The sequence below is a fragment of the Artemia franciscana genome, chromosome 8, assembly GCF_032884065.1.
Source record: "Artemia franciscana chromosome 8, ASM3288406v1, whole genome shotgun sequence".
NCBI lineage: Eukaryota > Metazoa > Arthropoda > Branchiopoda > Anostraca > Artemiidae > Artemia > Artemia franciscana.
The window spans coordinates 27,961,564-27,982,694 of NC_088870.1; the positions used below are offsets into that span (position 1 = coordinate 27,961,564).

At 34.4% G+C, this 21,131-nt stretch overlaps 1 protein-coding gene across 3 annotated transcripts in view; it reads right to left on the reverse strand.

Annotated features, from left to right (window-relative positions):
• Nucleotides 1-21,131, reverse strand: part of LOC136030237 (dnaJ homolog subfamily C member 16-like) — a 95,493-nt gene that overhangs the window by 51,283 nt on the left and 23,079 nt on the right. For all 3 annotated transcript variants that reach the window (XM_065709062.1, XM_065709063.1, XM_065709061.1), the window contains exons 3-8: nucleotides 19,152-19,360; nucleotides 15,755-16,041; nucleotides 11,943-12,123; nucleotides 9,584-9,785; nucleotides 5,063-5,273; nucleotides 2,878-3,113 (exon numbers count right to left, since the gene is read on the reverse strand). In XM_065709062.1, the coding sequence (XP_065565134.1) occupies nucleotides 2,878-3,113; nucleotides 5,063-5,273; nucleotides 9,584-9,785; nucleotides 11,943-12,123; nucleotides 15,755-16,041; nucleotides 19,152-19,360 (1,326 nt within the window). The remainder of the gene's footprint in view (nucleotides 1-2,877; nucleotides 3,114-5,062; nucleotides 5,274-9,583; nucleotides 9,786-11,942; nucleotides 12,124-15,754; nucleotides 16,042-19,151; nucleotides 19,361-21,131) is intronic.

Genomic DNA, 21,131 nt, shown 5'->3' on the forward strand with positions numbered 1-21,131 from the left:
TATATCTAATATGGAACATTTACCATTATTACAATGTTGAACTAGATAGTTATTAGTTTTTTCATTATTAACTGTTGTCTTATGTCCAGAAAATCTTTTATATATATTATTAGTTGTTTCCCCCACATATTGTAGGCAGCATTTATTACATTCTAATAGGTAAATTACATTGGTTGTTCTACAATTAGCATTACCACGTAACTTGCATGCAAAATTTTTATTATACAATGTACTCTTAACAGAAGTCCGTGGGACAAAATGATCTTGGCAAAGAAAACAACGACTTTTACACTTACTAACTTTCAAAAAATCGTTCCGAGTTCCGAGGCTAATATTTGTGTTTTGTTGCATAAAAAGTTATTGAAAATAAATCCAAAACAAACCAACATCCAAATCAAAATCCAACAATCAAAGTCCAAAAAACATGCCAAGGTCAATAGGTCAATAAATACATAAACAAAAACATGAAAGAACATGAAATTTGCATAAGTGCCATCTCACCAATAATTAACAATATCAGGTTAAAAACCTGGACCAGGGTAAAGGTCTGTCGGGGAGAAAACTAAAAAAATTTTCTCCACCAGCACTGGATCCAGCCTGGAATAATATTATGAAAAGAGAAATCACCAATGCAACAGCACAAACACAAAAAAAAGAAAAAAAAAGAGAGACAGAAGGAGAAAAGGAAGACTGTTTTCCTAAATTAGTGATTAATATAGACCAGCACTTGAATGAGGCCTTAACCCTACTCATCCATACAATGACATAGGTCAAACAGCATATATATATATATATATATATATATATATATATATATATATATATATATATATATATATATATATATATATATATATATATATATATATATATATATATATATACATATATATATATATATATATATATATATATATATATATATATATATATACCATTTAAAAAAAAGCCAAAATTCAAAAACAGCTGCCATCCTTTGAATGAATGAGCTTACCTCAATATAGCGTAGTGCATAGAGCAAGAAAAGTTGCTAAAGGAGAGCAAAGATCAAATATTTAGCAAACCATGAGAAAGACCTTAAAAGCAGAAAAAAATGCATGGGGCATGAAATACACACTAAATGTACATACAATTTACAGACACAGAGAATCATTAATAAAAAGGGAAATATGAGAAATGAGGAGCAGTAGGGCGTGCCTCTACAGTTCAGAAAAGATGCACAGGGTCTTTCTTCAGGCAGAAAAACCTAGCCATAGAGCAACAGGACAATTTGTTATATATACATATATATATATATATATATATATATATATATATATATATATATATATATATATATATATATATATATATATATATATATATATATATATATATATATATATATATATATATATATATATATATATATATGTATATATATATATATATATATATATATATATATATATACATATATATATATATATATATATATATATATATATATATATATATATATATATATATATATATATATATATATATATATGTATATATATATATATATATATATATATATATATATATATATATATATATATATATCATGAAAAGAGAAATCACCAATGCAACAGCACAAAAAAAAAAAAAAAATAAAAAAATAAAAAAAGAGAGACAGAAGGAGAAAAGGAAGACTGTTTTCCTAAATTAGTGACTAATATAGACCAGCACTTGAATGAGGCATTAACCCTACTCATCCATACAATCACATAGGTCAAACAGCATAGCCACACACAATCAACCATAAAGAATAATCCACGGACAGGCAGTCATGTCGTCAATAAGTATAAGTCGTCATTTACCAAACAATAAAAGAAATAATATAGACAAATAATTCAGAGGCAACACCCAACATAAGGGCTCATCAGGAGAATACACTGGCCTATATAGGGTTTCGCCACTCTAAATTCTCTACCCAGCACATATCCTTCAGTAATGCTGAAATATCCTTAAAATTTAGCACTAATCTGCTTTTAGAATATAAACTTAACTCTCTTTTTTCAATAAGAAAAAGAGCCTGGCCATTTTTTCAGGCATAATGCAGTCTGCCTAATTTTTGAGCAAATTCCTGTATGATGCAGCTTTAAGGAAGTTCTTTTTTGTTAATATAGGCCCACACTCAGAACTTAAACAATACAAAACCCAAATATGGGGATTTTCCTCTCCTAAAATGTAGAAATTAATTTTTATGACTAAAACCATATTTTGTAAAATTTTTACATTGAGATAGTAGACATGCACATCCACAGATACTACAACAACAAGGACAGCCTAATATATATATATATATATATATATATATATCTATATATATCTATATATATATATATATATATATATATATATATATATAAATCAGCCAAAAACAATTTCTGCGGTTTCTTTGCTGTTTCAAGAAGAATAAGCGTAAAAGAATTGATTATATTGCAAAAACAAATTTACTTTTATGTGACTAGAAGATGGTTGTCTAGTCTGATGACCCAGAAAGACTTTTAAAAAGTCACTTGAAAGTTCAATATGGAATTACTAAGTTTTTTTTTCTCGTATTTTCCACATACAATGATGCGCCAAGATTTGACGAGATTGGTGTTTTAGCCAAGCTTTTGCTATGGATGCATCAACAACGTGCATTACCCTTAAGGATCAGCAATATAACCCCAGGATCAGTCAAAAGTACCACTTCAGAATAGCATTGCCTGATATACCGTGGGTGCAGCAAATTTAAAACTCTAAGTCTTGCAAAGCGAAATACAAATGCTAAAATTTAACTAACAAAGCTTACAGAGCAATTAAAACAGACCCAATCTTATGTAGGACCTAAAATTAAATCTTTACCTTCATCGTAGTTTCGTTTGGTAAATTACCATCATCCGAGAAAAGTCGCTTTAATGCAGCAGTGAGTTCATACTGGCTCGAATTCCAAGGAGGTAAAATATCCTCTGCAAATCCATCATTTTCACTTTCTTCATCTCTTTTCCATGTACCAGGAATCCATAGAAAACTGACAGATGATAGGTTACGTCTCCAAATGATCACGAGTCGACGATCTGGATTCTTCACCATGCTCTCATCTAAAATTCAAAATAGAAAACATGGAGCATTCCAACTAAAAAGATTACAAACTCCAGAAGCCATCTATCGTGAAAAAAAAAACGTTCATCATTTAAAATGCATGGGCATGATTACAACGACTAACTTACCAACGTCATCGAGCAATATCTCCAAAGAGGGGGAGCAGCTCACAAAACGTTTACTGCAAATACACTCCCACCTATTACATACGTCATCAAACCGATTTCGCAGAGAAAATAACATGTAGATGTTGAAATACAAGCACACTGATTTATATACAGTTTGTAAATCAAGAAATAAGAACGTGTAAAGTTTTAACAATTCTGAACAAAGAGTACAATAGACTAGTGAAAGCTATAATAAAGCAACGTAATCTATTTAGCATCAGAATCTGGAGATAACTCCAGAATTAAATCTATAAAAAAGCTTCTATCATTTAGAAAATAATGGGTTACTTAAGTCACTAAAACACTTAGGACTAAAACACTTAGGACCCCAACCACTCATGTACGTCTCTGAAATTCTTTTTTTTTAAATAAAACATTAAACCATCCTAAACATGGATATTTGGGCCTAAATGTAGTTATTTTAAGAATCACAAATTGCAAGTATTCACTCGTATTATTGCTGTTTAGACGAATGTTTGTACTCCTCCCTCTTTGCAGAAATGCATGTATAACAGACATGGTAAAGAAACTTCTGGTCTTCTCAAAAGTTTAAGTTATGTGCGCTTATAATGACATCTGTATTTGAGGTGACCGTCGTATCATAATTTAGATACTGAACTAGGTAATGTATGAGAAGTTAAAAACATCTGACTAGTTTAAGCATAACTACGAGGGGTGTATTTTAATTCTATATTGCTTGCTTTAATGGCTGTAGATATGTGCGTACGTATAAACTATTTGAAAGCATGAATTGATAAGCTCGTCAAAACAACAAAAAAACGGGTGTAATACATGAAAACTAGAGTAGATTGTTTTGAAAATCGTTAATTTTTAAAAATTATGACTGGCTAGTGGTAGATAGTTTGATTGGTTGTAGATAGGCAATATCTTATATTTAGTTGGTTGTCTTAATACCCTGCACTTTATTCTTGTCAGTTTTTACACCAACTTGGTGGCTTGGCTTAGGTTTTGGGCTTGTTTTGGCAGCGCCTGAACCAATAACCAACAAATGAACACTGTCAGCGTGCACTAGTTCATCAATGGAAATTTCCGACACGACATTTGAGGTAACAAATAACAAATTAAACAAGTATGGTGTGGAAATAGAATACAACGTAGTACGAGATGACTCCTGATCGCTTGTCAGTATATAATAATACAGCCCAGCTCCATCACGAATTGAATGTATTGACGTTTTGTACTAATTGTTTTTTCAACTGATAATTTAGATTACAGAAAGATGAATTTTTATTTCCAAAGTTTCTTATGGTCCTGGCTCAGAACCTATAATGTAACTTTTAGTTTCACTTTCGACTGTGGAATAAACGAACAACTTTTTATCTCTAGCCAAAGTTATTGGTTACTGTTACATCCTAGCCGAGTGGTTAGCACACTAGATTTACAATTTTTTGCCTGTGAGGACAAGGGTTCGAGTCTTGGTGTCGCTGGTTATTTCGTTTAGAACGGGGGTCAGTGGCGCGGCTCTGCCAGCCCAGTCAGAGTCAACCTATTTCTAAATGGTTGTCTAGAGAAATATGAGGAAGATAAACAGGAAGGGTGTGCGAAAGCTCAGGATGGCTGGTCTCAATCCTGTCATTCCACTTACTTGCTAAAGCATCATGAAATAAAGATCAGAAACCGCCGGCAGGGACTATAAAGTCCAATGTCGTATTATTTACCTTTTTTGATCTTTATTATTGTGCATACCGTTTTTTCTGCTGGCAATAAAGAGCCATAATATATAAAATAGCTCAGTACTAGCTAAGGATAGTGATGTTTACCAGCTTCAATTAACGCTTGCACAAATGCTTGCTGTCCTTTCTTCGAAACATAGACAAACCCCACCCTGTCCTTTCCAGGTCCTCTATACACTTTTGCGTATTTACGAAGGGATTCTTGAGCATCTTCATCTTCTTCTTCTGCAACAAGCATAACGCATAGACGTCTACGCACTCGAGATGAGTCGAGAGGACAAAGCTCATCCAAAATTTTCTGAAAAAAATAAATTGAAATTATTAAATGAAATTAATTATTGCGATAGACCAGTATATCAAAATGTTGAGCATAAAATGAAATACTCCAAGAAACACAAACTTCAAGCAGTGAAAACTTAACAGAATTGAATTTGTCTCCACTATTACGTTTATATGGATTTTACATATTAGAATTTATAACCATAGAGCCAAAGAATTTATCTTATTTTGCGATTTCTGAATAAGGCGTGACTGTTCTGTATATACTCAATGACAACAGCGATTGAATTCTTGACAGTTCACCCAAGCCTAATAAGTGTCTTCTTACAAACATCTTCTTGGCATTCACCATCTTGATCAGCTAAATAATAAACTCAGCATATGTTTTGTGGTTCAATAGTTTTAAACCATTTCAAAGCAAGTCGAGGCCGTCACGGGAGGAGAGGAAAGGGATGTGCATCAAGTTTTTCATTCCTTTTTTGCTGTTACATTGAAAGATAATACGTAGATTAATGGAATTTAAAAAGCCCAAACCTGGAGCCCTTTTTCTCTGGTGTGCAGCAGGAGCAAAATAATATTTTCCTGCATTGTAGAATACGGTCAATACATTAGGATATAAAATCAAAATGTGTTTAAAAATCCATTTTTTTTTTCATCCCAAATAAAAAAAAAAGTATGCACATGGTTATCATTCCTTATAACAAACAAAAATATCTTGATAGATATTGGATGAGGTTGTTTGAAGCTTTTCAAGAGGAAAGCTTATAACATGAACTATAGAGAGCAAAGGCACCTTCCTCAATGAGGCAAATAGTTAAAGCCGAAATTCTGGATGGCAACCACCATAAAATTGCACGAATTTTGAATTTACACGGAAAAATTTAGTTAGCATTATCATCATAAAACGAAACAAAAACTAAATGATTATATGCTACTACTACTATTAACAACTCACTGCAGCGACAAGCCACCTGAGCGCAAGCTAATTTGTGTTTAGCCTTTGATAAGAGACCTATATCAAGGGTTCTAAGCTTAATAATTGCTATTAAAATTGGACAAAGGCAAGCTTTGAAAGCCAAAAGCTATAAAAGTATAAATTAGATAAAAGAATTGACACAGACAAGGTTTTAACCAACTGAAAACTCTATCTAGTTTTTTCGACAATCAGTAAACACACATTCTTTCTCTAGAGCCTAACAGGGGCAATATATAAATTTCGATAGCTGTCTTCTCCCGCCCAAATAATGATATTTATTTTGGATCTTGAAAATGGTATTATACCATCCAATGTACTCCGGACTTTATTTGGAAAACATTACTACAAGTATTTTAAACTAAAAATGGAAGTATGTGAGTTTTAGAAGGCAGCTTCTGAAACCTTGTATCAAAGAAACTCAACTTAGTTTGTATACATTTATTCTGTATATTCCCAGAATAAAATATACTAGAATAATTTATACATGTACTTGAAATTCCGAAGTTACCCTGAATCCACCTTCAAAGGTGGGATGGGATCCCGCCTTCAAAGGTGGGATGGATACGAAAAAAAAAAACATTTTTCCCACAAACATAATTGTAAATTCTATTGTTAAATTTTGGAATTGAAAATGTATGCAATGTCGCATATGCCAGACATCAGCTCTAAAAATACGATATCAATTTGGATCCACTTAAACAATGGGTAAAAACAAATTGAGGGAAACAAATTCGGTTTTGGATTCTCCATGTCCCAATAAAGATTATAACACCATTATCATCATCACTTAACTTATAATCCATCACAAAAACTGGGCAGAAAGCCCAAAAAAGACAGAGTAAAAAAAGAGACAGCAGAAATAAAAACACACTTTGACAACTACAAAAAAGGGACAAACAGAAAAGACCAAAGATGGGATGACTTCTGGCATTCAGTAGTGAAATCACAAATGCGCTTTTCAATAACTCCAGCTGGGTTTACCAAATGATACTTTCTTTGCAGAACAGAGTTACATGTCCAAGTTGGAAGTTCCAATAAATACTTTGCAAATTTAAACTAAAGGAGAGGAACTTGCTTTCTTTTTCCACAATTAAGGAAAGACCAAACAGGAGCAAGGGCAAGTAAGTGAAGAACTGTTAGGCTATTATAAAAGTAAGAACGGTGAACTCTACTTAGATACGTGTTTGAAGCCAGGGAGGCATACGCAGCCCAGATCTTACTGGCATAATTTTTAATTGCCAGGTTTACAGTTTCTTTCAGGTTTGATCCAATAGGCATGCCCAGGTAAGTAAGGCTGCCAGCAAAAGAAACCTCAGAGCCGGACAGACTTATTGAATTTCTATTCCCTTTATAGTTGAATGGTAGAACAACTGTTTTATCGGTATTAAAAGCTCAAAACAATGTGTTTGTACTCTTCTTGGAGAAATTCAAACGTTGAAGAGAATCCTTGAAAAGTGCAGGAAAGGTTTAGTAGGTCATCTACAAACGTAACTAATGAAAGATCAACTCCTTTGAAGACGAAAGTACAGTTCAGCTTATCCTGAGCACCAGTAACACAATTGTTAAACAAAACTGGAGCTAAAACGCTAAAACACTAATCAGCTAAAACGCTTTACACTCGCATCACAGATAAAAAAAAAAAATCCTATACAGCAATGGTAAAATAAAAGTAGCTTACTTTAGCTCCTCTCGCCTTGAATGGGAGAATTAATAAATACAGAAATAAAAGCAATCACAGATACCCAAGATGTTACTGTGATAAAGACGGTTATTGGGTGGCACCGCCTTAACATTCTAAAATTTATACCTAAATAATAACGAAGACCTCATTGTTTTCCCATGGTACAAAATAAAACGAGTCAACTAGGAATCTTGTGAAAACAGTGGATTACACAATTAGCATTTCTGCTGTAGCCTATAAACAACAACCGTCGTCAGCAAAATATAATTTAAAACAAATAAAACCTTCCTTAAAAAAAAAAAAAACCATCGATAAAAAGATTTTAAACTAAATCATATGATAAATTTTGAAGGAGTCTCAGCGTTCTCAACACAAACAGATTCAGCAAAGACTGCCAAAAAAAAAGGTTATTCATTGATGCTATTCAAATAGATTAAATATTGGAACCATTTCTTATTGCAATGTTTATACTTGCGCCTTAATATTACATTTGTCACTTTTTTATAGTACAATAACGGCAGTGAAAGCTCTTGAATGGAATTCACTGGAATTCCATCTCTTGTTATTTTGTGTAATAAAAAGCAAATGTAATAATCAAAAAAAAATTGTTGAGATATTCCTATAGTAGATCTTAATTCTTACATGCTCATTACCCGTAGTTCAAGCATCTTCAGATTTTTTTCCATTATGCTTGGTCCTAAAAAACTGTCTTTTTCATCTTATGTCTCTCCGTGCAAGAAAAAGTACCCCTGATCCAAACGTCATTTCGACTTTTTTGTTGCAGCATAAGTCATTGATTTCTATTGTACGATAAAACAGAACATATTCTATAATACGATGTTATAAATTATTAGGCATATGAAAACCCAAAGGATTTAAAAAGCCTGCCCCCCTCCTCAGTTTTATTTCCTTGATTCACTCAACTTGAACATATAATAGCTTCAAGTTTTCAATGTTTGTCATCATTTCAGCAGTTTTGTAACATAGGTGAGTAGAACACAGAAGGATACGCGGCAGTAACTCAGGAAGGTAGGGGACGGGTTGAAAAGAAGCTCGAAGACCAGTATATGCAAATGTGTTTTATGTCCAGTTATCCAGACTTTATATACTTATAGGTATCATTCAGAAGGATTTAGTAATGACCTTCGTCATTTCTGCTGGTTTGGACACGTTTTGAGTCGACCCAGCGAAGGCCTTACTAAAAAGATACTTCTCGTTGAATCTTATCAAAATGGTGCAGACGAAAAGGAGGGTAATTAAAAAATTAGCAGTCACTCATTAGGCAAGATCTGGAGCCTGCTAGAGGTTTCCACATATTTGACCACAAATGGGGCAAGTGCTGGCTAAAGCTCACTAAAGAATTGGCACAACACCGGCTATCATGGGAGAATATTATTCAGAGGCTTTATTCGAGTGCCGGATAAGGCAGAAACACAAGGTCTTGCTGCAAGTACAAGTGCAATTAAGTATTTGCTAACTTCCCTGGGGCCGAGGAACTCAAGCAATCGTAAGAAGATCGATGTCCTTCCCGTCGACCCTTATGAGAATACTTCAATGTGGAAATAAAACGCTTCTCGTTCACTAAGGCTTTTGGGTGTTGCAAAGTTGACGGAACTAGCGAGAAAGTACATTTCCAACGTCAAAACGAGCAATAAAATGAGAAATGCCCTACCTGAGAAGATATCCTTGGTAATAAGAGATACTTATTTGCTTCCAATACATCAGTCATTACTGAAAATGGCAAATCCGGCATACTTAATTTCGCTGCAGGAGTGTCGACTTCTTCTCGGAATACGAACATTGAGTCCATAGTACTTGGGATATTATAACGATCTTGAATCTGCGTTGTCTCTCCTTCAATCAATCTTGCATACCTGAAAGAGGTAAACACATTCAGGACAATTTAGTCCATCTCCACAACACTGGATTCAATTCGCTAAGCTTATTTAGCTGATATAGCAAATGTAAAAGAAGTTTTTCTTATCATACATTTCTTGTTACACTGTCATGTGATTTATGTTCTAAATGAATGTCTTGTTTATGCCTTCCTGGAATTACTGCCCAAAGTAAGGGTGGGGGGATGTACAGGGGTTTAAATTAGGATTTTGGGTATTGTCCATTACTCTCCATTACTCCATTACTCTTGTATACCTGAATATATGAAACCTAAATAAATTAAATCTATTAATATTAATGATAATGACAACATACAGGCTTAAAAGACACGTCCCATCAAAACTATTTCAATCATACAATAATATTAAAATGTTCTCAAAAATTTGCAAAATAACTCTCAATAAGAGAACTGATATAGACGTCATATAGACAAGCACGCTTAAAACAAAGGGTTTGGGTGTTAGCGTTAGCGAGGTTCCGGGCACGCTAAATTTTGTGCTGTGAACTTCAGCGACAGCTGGAACCTAGTAAAGAACGAATCACGGTCCAGAGTAACCATAAATTCTGAGGTTACTTCTTTACTATATTCAACTATGAAAAAGCCGAAGGTTTTTTCATGTGTTTGAAACATGATTAAAATCCCGATAAAAGAAACCACAGTGCCTACTCTAAATTTTAGGGTGCATTAGTGTGTAACCGCGTAGGACAGTATAAACATTGTTCTACGGCTCATTTTCCGAACGTCTGAAATTGAAAGTGAATTACGGCAAATTGTATACATTTCGGATCCCAAAGATGAATTTGTTGGATTTTTGTTTGACAAATATAGAATTTTGGTGCTAGATACCTCTAAGCTGTGCTACATTTATTTTAGCTCAAAACAATACCAGCGAAATTACTCATCTTTGGGATTCAGAATATATACAGTTCGCAATATTTCCCTTTTAATTTCATAGGTTTTGAAAACAAACTGTGCAACGATATCCTTATAGACCAATTGTTGGCTTACGGGCAAAAATTGACCTGTCCTACAGGGTTACGAGCTAGAATTTTACAGGGGCCAAACCTTCTGAGGGGGGAGGGGAGGGGAATAAGCCTAGAACCGTTTTAACATGACTTGTTACAATAAAATGTATTACTATCGCCTAGTTATATTGATTACTGAAGTTACAGATACCTTAGAATTTATATTTACTCTTCGATTCGTTTAGATTAAAATCTCAGTTTCTAGTTTAGACACTCTCACTGGAATGTTTCGAGGGGCGGGGGTAACTTCATTGAAGTAGTAAACTGGTCAATAGTATAACTTCCCAACCTCCAACTACAGATCAGCCTTGTGTACAATACTATTATTTTTATCTAAAAGCATCCTACTACCCCCTAGAAACATCCTAAAACCCTTGTAGATATAGGAATTTCCTTTTAAATGAGCCCTCAAACCTCTCTCTACGATGTTTCAGCGCCGCACTAGCAGTGAAAGGAAAAGAAGAAAAAATAAGAGACAAGTAACTGCGTCCTACGTGACAAATTCATTTTCATTGCAGATCAAGATGGGGGATTTGATTCTCCAATATTTGGTTTCCGGCTATGATGGTTCTTTTGGTGTTTTTATTTATTCCGAACTGACACTATTTTTGTGGAGTTTCAGACTTTTTTTTTGAAATTCCTAAAAATCTGTTTCCACAATGGATTTGTAGCTCATCATTGAGATTAACTGAAATAATAGTTACCATCCCGAATCAGGATCAAATTGTGATTCTTCCTCACTTTACAGTTTTTTTTCAACACGAATTTTTTAATTTTCGGTTACTATGGGCTAGGGTTCATTCTTTACTAGGTTGCCCGTATGAGGGCAACCATGACTACAGATTTTACGTTTTAGGCTATAATTTATGACAACTGAGGATACACATTGTAATACTTGACGAAAAGAAATTGAAATATCTGAAGAATGTGGGTGGAGAGGTTTTATTATTCATCTCCGAAATTACCTGACGTTTTCCCGAAAATTCGCCGAATTTTTTAGAGTAATCGTCAAGTCAAAAAAAAATCAGAGTGGAAGCACTTTAATCGATTGTGAGAGAATATATACACGAACAAACATTAAATCCTATAATTGTTTAAAATAAACATACCCAAAAGCTGCAAAACGTCGATACTGGTAAGCAAGTGCTAGGTAACGCAGACGCAAAACTTCAGCTTTTCCTGTGATAAGAACTCTAACCCGATTGTCCCTCCATCCATTTAAAAAGTCTTCATAATTGCTATCATCCACTCGAGGAATTAGCTGAGTACCAAACTTCTCTCGAATAAACCCTTAAAAGGAAATAAATTAACTGCAATTTGTTGCTAAGACGCCACATAAAGAATTTGTATTCACCAGCTTAATATTGTTAGGATATTCAGACTTCGAGCAATATAATGTTCATTCCATTTTTAAAAATCATTATTACCATTATTATTTATTAGAAAACCCACCATGCAAAAAAAGAAGAAGACGAGCATAAAAAAGAAAACGCAAAAGCAAAAAATGTAAACAAAAAAGAAAGAGCTGAAAACACAGCAAACATTTTGATAAAATCCAGGGTCAGGACCAAAACAAACTTCAATAATCAAATAGACAAACATTAAAAAAAAAATCTTAGTTAAATTTCTGGATTAGTAGCATAGATCAAGGATTGTTCAGGTTCTTTACTCAAATATTACATACAGATAAGTTTTTGTATGGATAAGGTTCAACTTGACACAAAAGGGCCTAAAATTTTGTCTCTCCAATCAGCTTGAATATGGTCTTCATAAATTTTTTAGCCAGGTAGACAAAATTGCAGAGGATAAATTTGAAACTAAGTTTATGTCTCTGATTAAATTTTCTTTATAGATTTATCAGGCATACACACAGGACAAAACGAATCTAAGAAACAAAACGTTTCAGAAAAGTCAGTTGTGTTAATTCATGAAACAACAAAATGTGCCAAACATGGTTTTCCCCTTATCAGAACTAAACTGTTAGGGTGTGTAGAATAGATCAAGGGGATCTTAACGAGGGCGATACTTTTTTGGACGAAAACTGTAGTTATATCAATTCTTAAAGTGACAGAATTTTTTATACTGATATACTTCAAAATTTCAGGCTATGCACCTCGATTAAAATGTCAGGACCAAGTGGACCTCACTTAAGCCAAAATGTATATACATATATATATACGGGTCCCGGCGGTGGAGCCGCCGGGACCCCGCATGGCATGCGGCAGGCTTCTATATATGGATTCTCATTGTCTCTTGTGTTCTAACTGCAGACAGTGCTGGATCCCGGCGGCTTCGCTGCCGGGCCCCATCATGGCACGCACGGGCTTCTATATATGGATTCTCATTGTCCCTTGTGTTCTAACCAAAGACAGTGCTGGGTCCCGGCGGCTTTACCACCAGGCCCCGCGGGCCCCAGCATGGCACGCAGCAGGCTTCTATATATGGATTCTCATTGTCCCTTGTGTTCTGGGTCCCGGCAACGCTATGTAATTTTTGGATCGAATTGATGACGTAAATTGGACATTCCTAATCTGGCCTTTTCTCTTTGAGCCGCAAGCCTGGTTTTGCGTTGCTCTGGTGTTCCCTTTTTTTTATCTTTTATCACAGTTTTTTTCCTTTTTTTAGTTTGTTTTTATTTTATTTTTTTGTTTATTTTTTTACGTCATATTTTAGTTTTTTTCTTTTTTAGTTTTTAGTCTGGCCCTTTCTCTTTGAGCCGCAAGCCTCGTTTTGCGTCGCTCCAGTGTTTCGCCCTGGGTTCAATTTTTGGTAACATATTAGGATAATTTCTTTTTGACATTAGTTGACACTTAGACAAATATTCTTTGAGCAGCAAGCGTTCTAAACTTCAACAATTTCTACTAAACTTCAAACTTTTGGTTTTCTGTTTTAAGGTTTTCGAATTGCTTTAATCCATTGTCATCCATTTAAACTTTATTTTAAATATGTTTTCTGCATTGAGTTTTTTCTACCCAACAAAAAAAAAAATCATGAAAATCATATTCAAGCTGATTAGAGAGACAAAATTTAAGGTCCTGTTAAATATGCATCAACATTTTTTAGCAAGAAAGGGCTAAAAACGTTCAAAGTCAAGTAACTAGGATGAGCAAAATTATTACTAAAGAGTCCTAGTTGATGGAGAAACAACAGGCCCATTTCTGGGCGAGACAAATTTTTTCAATTTTTCATGGGTGCATAAGGGTTCACTTGACCCAATAGCTTAGAGATGTAAGTTTCAAGATAAAAAAAAATTGATCCTGTCTTGGACGAACCCATATTTTGCACATGAAAATGTTTTAACACCCTTATTCCTTTCCTTATAGATAATAAGCTGTTTGAAGTCTCACCACCTTTGCTAAATGCTCCCTGAAAGATTTAAATCGGTCCCCGTAGTGATTCCAAGATATTGCAGACTAACTATTTTGATAAATTAGCGGAGAATAGTCAAGTAACCTGATTTACCTCACTATTTACTGGACCTAAGTGAGGTTTTACTGGAGCTAGTAGTGAAAAAGTGTTAGGCAAATCAGAGTTAGAGTTAGTAAAAAAAGTTAGCAACAAATCACACATTTGTTGCCCCCCCCCCCCATTCTCTCTCTAGACAAAAATATGAATTTCCCCTTGCCTCCTTCTTTTCCCCTCCCCCAATACTCCGAAGTTTCAACTCGGCCTCCACGAAGCGTTTCTTATGCGGATATGCCATTTTGAAAACCGGGATAGATGGTATCTTTTGACTTACTTCACTCCTCTGACTTGACTCACTCCTCCCCACAAGTCTAAATTCAAAGTCTACTTGACCCCCCCCCCCCCGACCTTTTAATATTTAAGCTTGATTCCCAAGTTGTTCCTGAGATGATACACTTACACTATTTTGATAACCTGGGTATACATGGTTTCTTTTGGTCTACATTGCTGCTTCGCTAAGAATAGATTCTAGCCCAACAGGGACTCAGTAGTAATAACTTTAAACGGACTGGACACCAAAATCTGTTTACCTTTCCCCTCGTACAACCTCCTTCCAATTCAAGATTCGGGGTCCACTCCCCCCCCCCGGCCCCCTGAAAGTTCTAAGTTAATTCTAACACCTTTCGCAGAATTTCGACAGACTAGCTTAAGAGGCCAAAGAAGAAAGCTTCCACCACAGTTGAAAACAAAATAATTCCTTATTTTTTCAAACTCAATTATTTTAAAACGACCTTAATCTGCTCCTATTTTAACGCGCTTTAGTTGTATTGAGTTAGGTTATGCATAATATTTTTATATAGCTTAAATTCTACTTTGTAGAATTTCTACCGAAGGACACTACAGATTGTGTCGGACCTGTCCACTACTAGTCATTCAAGTTGATTAGAATAGTGTACAGAGCTTTATGATAATAGGAGCATTTTCAAAGCAAAAACAGCAAGTAAAATTCGCAAAATTGGTAAAATAAGGTAAAATAAGGGAATATGAAAATGAAAATATGTGAAAATGTGAAAAAATGAAAATGTGAGAAAAGTTTTCGGTCCCATTCTTATCTTCGGCAGTGTCTATTGGCTTTATGTTGACTTAGTTATTCATTCTATTTTCTGTTCGTTGTTTTATATTTTATTTATTCATTCATGGTAATTCCAGTTCATTTTCAATTTAAGTTCGTGGTAATTTCTGTTCGTTTTAAATTTTAATTAGCGTAGATAATCGCTTGCAAGCAAGTTAAAATAATCACTTGTAGATGGCGTAGTTATGGGTCTACTGTCGAAGTGTAATAGTTGGCAGTCTCCGAAAGGACATTTTCTAGTCAGTTCTAGTTTTTCCTCACTAACTGGCACTAAAAAGATGAATTTATTTAAAAGATCATGTATGTTTTTATTCGAAACAAGAACGACTCTTGTCAATTAAAGCAAAGAAACATGACTGAAAAAGAAACGATCTTTTGACTTACGGATTATATTAATAACGCTCAAAGTCTCATCTCGATACTGGTAAATTCTTCCATCCATAAGGAGTACCAGATGGGGCAGACTATCTGTCCGAGCACCAAAGTTTCTAGCTAGTTTTGGCTCTCTTCCAGCGTGAACAGTAGACATGCTAATTCCAACAGGATTCATTTCTTCTCCCAACCTTTTCCACATTGGAGCAGCACGAACACACCCCATGCACCAATCGGAATATGTCAAAATCAGTTGAGGGGTTCGAGCACTTGCTGGTAAAACATTCTTTTCATAGCCTCTGTAAAATTCCTTTCATTAAAGATTATTTTGAAAACAGAGAAATCAAACCCTACATTCGGAAGGGAAGATTACATTTACTAAATCTCTGGTTAAATAGGCTTCAAACTCTATAATTATACAAAAAAAATCATAGAAGCCCAGTACCTTTTTTCTGATTTACTTTAAAATTTAAGAATGGCGATTGTTACTTCTTGCTTCAGCGAACAGAGTTTTTTAATTGATATTTTGTAAGAGCTGCGCCAGGAAACAACTGGTTTCAGAGCCAACATTATGGCATTACCTACAGTAAAGAGTCATGTGCCTTGTCTCTGTCATTTTTTCCCTACTCGGCACCTATAGCCTCTATGATATCGAATGAAAATTCTTAGGTATTTATTTGTTCAAGATAGTCGAAAGGTCCAATAAATGGGACTCTTGAGGTGTCAGGAGGCCCACAGCGCATAAGCCAAGAGCCGTAAATTATGGACACTGCCAGGTCATTGCAGCCAATTTCTTTCTATAGTGGAAAAGGGAGGCATATTTGATTTCGGTTGTCCGATCCACTCGAAACCATCAGAAACAGTTTCCTGGTCCAAGAGAAACAAAGACTTTGTTGAGAGAGGGGGTTTTAATGGATCCGGAATTATGCCGAAGCCCTTCTTATTCAAGATCAGTTTAAAACTTACAACCGCAATTCCTGGAGACAAGAGAAATAAAAAAAAAAAAAAAAAAAAAATGTTTTGGAGCAGAAACCACCATATGGGGTCCAAAAAAGACGAGAAACTTTTTTTCACTGATTGACTCGAAACATATCCTTAAATTCTTTCCCAGAGAAGACACAAATGCAGAAGAAAAAAGAGACAAAAATATAGATTCTCTAATATATCTAATAAAATATAGGTTTGTAACTTCCATCGGTAAGTTTCTCGGCCAACAGGACCGTAATACAAAATAAAGACACTGAAGAAAAAAGTTTGCCTGAAAAGGGTTGAATAGTTTTTTTTTTTTGAACAGCTTATAACTTAACAATCTATTAAGCTGTTGTCAAAGTGAGCCCTAATATACAAAAACAATTTAGTTCGGAGGAGTGGGCTCCAAAAATTTCTATAATTTTCCTATAATTCGGTCAAGATTGTTTTTTTTCTGATGAGCCAAAGATTTTCAAACATCACTGCCGAGGGAAAGGGACCGATGATTTTTAATGAAGAGAGGGGGGTATTAAGCCAATCATAAATAGGTTAAAAACATGGTTGTTTGTAATCAATTTTAAACTTACAGCCATAAGTTTTCGGGCCAAGAGGAACATAGTAAGAAAATTAGTTTGCGGGCATGGTCATCCAGAGATTCGGCTTGAAACTGGGCAAAAAAAAATGCTTCTGATTTTGGCACTATTAGCCCCTTCGAGACTAGATCCCAATCCTAGTGAAATAGCGATGTAACTCGATAATACTATGTACCCACATTATTAGAATAACTTATTCGGATTATCTCTAGTATGGTTTGGAAAATTGAGTTGAAGGTTTTAGAAATTGCTCAGGGGAAGGAAGAGAACCACAAAGTTTGACTTGGGGGAAAAGTACACGCGTAAATCGAAAGACATTATTTTTTATCTAGATCATCGAAATGGTATACCTGCAAAATGTAAGGAGCGGCTGGGGGGGGGGGGGTCGAGTTGAAACTTTCGAAGTACTGGGAGAGGGGACAAAGGGAGTTCAATTTTTTCAGGCGGAAGGGATGAGAGACCAGTACATTTTTGTCTCCGACCTGGTTAAAAGTTCTTGCACTATAAGTCGAAGTGGAACTTCGAATCAATTATCGGCAAAATAGTAAGTTTAATCAAAAGACAGTAAGTGCTATCTTGATAAATCAAGTTGTCGGAAATAAACAAACAAACATAAATTAAACTGAATAATCGTATCAGATGTAGACATATCAGACTCTGGCGGGGATGAATGGATCAATCCTAAATCGAATAGAAATTAAAATAAATAATCAAGTGAAAATTAAAAGAACACAAATTACCACAAATAAGAGTAAAGCAACAACTCTCCCCTAAAACCTCTGGAGGTCAGTGTCATTGGCGGTTTATCGAAAACGATGTGTGTTTTGAGCTGTGCGGTTTATGAATTTTCACAAGAATAACACACTTACAAACTAATATCACAAGGCTAATCAAGGTTTATAAAACCAACACCTTCTTCTTACTGGCGACAAAGGATGAGATCAGACTGCAGGTGAGTACCAGGGTTAATTTTGTTGTTTTTCCAATTTTCCTATCTTTTATTCTGATTTTTCTTCTTGTTTACTTCTGTTTTTTGTGTGCCTGTTCCAGATATAATTTTCGCACAGGCGAAAGTGTTATCAATGATTATTTCTTACTGTGCTTTGTCTTACTATATGGATTGAGGAAGGTAAAGGTATTTTAACAGTATTTAAGTAGATATTAAAAATTACTAGTTATCTGAAATAGTATAAAATGCCCAAGTACAAATTTTTCATATTGTATTTATTAATGTTGCCCCCCCCCCTCATAGAAAAAGACGTCGTTTAACCAGAAGCTGATCACCATATCTCTCAATGCCCTTAATTTTTGGGCAAACTATTGGATTTGCAATTTATTTCGGTTTCGGTCGAATCTCTGTGGAAAGAATACTATTCAGGTTAAAATAGATTTATGATACAATTAAGCGGGTGATGAAGGTTAATATTAGACCGGATTACAAATTTTCTTTTAAAATTCAGACTAATATTGGATGTTTTAGTTTGATTGTTTCCCCTGACTTAAACCTTTTATTGAATTTTTGATATATTTCCTCATTTGATACCAAATCCACTGAAACTCTTAAATTCCTATAAAGACAAAAGAAAAACGAATAAAGAAAAAAGGTATTTATATACATAGTAGTTTTAAATTCAAAAAAATCTGCAAAATGGTAAGTTTTGTTTCGGTCGTTAGTAATTACTTATCTCTTTAACGCAATTTCTGTCAAATTACTCATTCCTTTTATATCAAAAATATTCGGGAATATTTTAGGATCCGTGAACTATGACCGCAAAAATCCCCCTCCCTTTTCAACGTCAAACTTGCATGCAAATAAAATAATAATAAAAGAGAAACAGATGTCTTACTTAAGCGTAATTGTTTGCTCATGAAACAGTCCAGAATCAGGCATATGAAATTGGAAACGAAACCCTTTACCAAATACAGATGACAGGTCGTCAAAAGGGTCGAATGTCGAGTAGGCATACGCCTCTGGCCTCGGTGGTCTGAAATTTGGCGTGTCTTCTGAAATTCCACGATTATCGTACAATTTCCGTCGTTCTGGATCTCTTAAAAGCTACAAAAAAAATTAGTTTGGTCACATCTATCGTTTGATATTGCCATTTCATTCAGAAAGGCTACACTCCTTAGCATTAAAAAACCAAGTCAAGAAGACTAAATGTCATAATAGCACTTGAAAAGACGGATTTCCGCCCAGCCAAATTTCTTGTGCTCCTTCCGTTAACTTTTTACACTGAATTCAAAAATATTATCAAAATTTTTACATTCCCATACATTTTACGAAATAATTTTTGTGTCTATTTTTAAAAATTCGAATATTTAAGGTTTTTACAAAATTATTGATTATAAAAGCTGTCCATCGCAGTTTTAAATGCTGAACTTAAATACTTACAACATATTTACTGTATTTTTGCACCCATAATTTTTACATAGTTATCTTGAGTAGGCATAGTTTTACAGAAGCATTTTTGGCGAAATTTTGGGTGTTCTGGAAAAAATAAAGCTTAAAAAAACTATTTACAAAAAAGCCTATATGTAATAGAACATTTCTGAGGACGTTTTTAGATTCAGTCCAGGAATTTCTATTAGGATTAATTTGTTTTTCAGAAAGAACAAAAAACTAACTTGTCCCTAAGGATAATTTGCAAACAGGAGTTTGGCCACTGTCTCCTTTCCGCTCCCGTAATCGTAAAACTGTAAAGCCAATTGCGTGAGTTGGGTTTTATTGAAAACTATACGCATCTTGAACAGCCCTTGGAAAGAATTAATAACAGTAAGCAGAATGTTTGATATAAAATGATACTAGCTACTGAAAATTTAGCAATTCACGATTTTACTGCACTTTTGTTTTTACTTTTATTTTCCAATGTTGAAACTATAAAAAAGAATATTTGTAACATAGTTGTAACGTTTCAAGATTTAATTTCTGTTTGTTTTTGGGTTTCATTTATTCTTTAATAGTAGGCCTAATTTCTGGCCGTTTCAAGTTTGAATTATTTTGAAAATTTATTTATACAGATATTACATTTAATATGGTTCTTTATTTTTCTTTAAAAATCGTATTTGTTTCAGAAAGCTTTTTAAGTTAATTTATGTTCGTTTTTTATTACCAAAGTTTTGTTTTACTGGTTGACATAATGAATATTTCTCCTGGTTTTTACGTCTCCGGTGTAAGAATTGAAATATCTTATTCTAATTTTGTAGTTCTAATCAGTATCTTTAAATTTATTTCAGCATTATCTGAAAGTTTCTACCAATGTCATTAACTGTTCCTGGGATATTGCAGATACACCCTTCTGACAACCAAGATCCACACAGTAGCCTATCTTTTGATTAAGCTCAAAATCCCCCTCAGCATTCTCTGAAGTATTATCCTAATACGCTTAGCCTTTTATGACACACTCAGGATAAAAAATTTCCCCTCTTTCCCAGTGATAAATACTGTATGCAACAATAGGCAAATTTTATAATTTACACCCTATTCTCCAGGAGCTGTGGAGACCATTACATTCCCTGAGGCATATTTACTAGATATACTGACTTATTTGAACAAAGCGGGCACTTAATAATTTTGACCAGTGCTGCGGAGGTCTAACATGCAAAAGCCCTCCATGCACTGTTCAACATGCTCTGAAAGTTTCAGTTTAATGATCTCAGCCGTTCCTGAGATGCTGTTCTTTTACAAAAGAACTGATCTGTTCTTTTACAAAACGGCATCCACATCGTGTGCTTTGGTTTCGTCCAAAATCCCCCTAAACACTCCCTGAAAGTAGTCAGAAGTAGATACAGTAGCAGTGGCAAGCAATCATAATTACAAATTGCTGCAG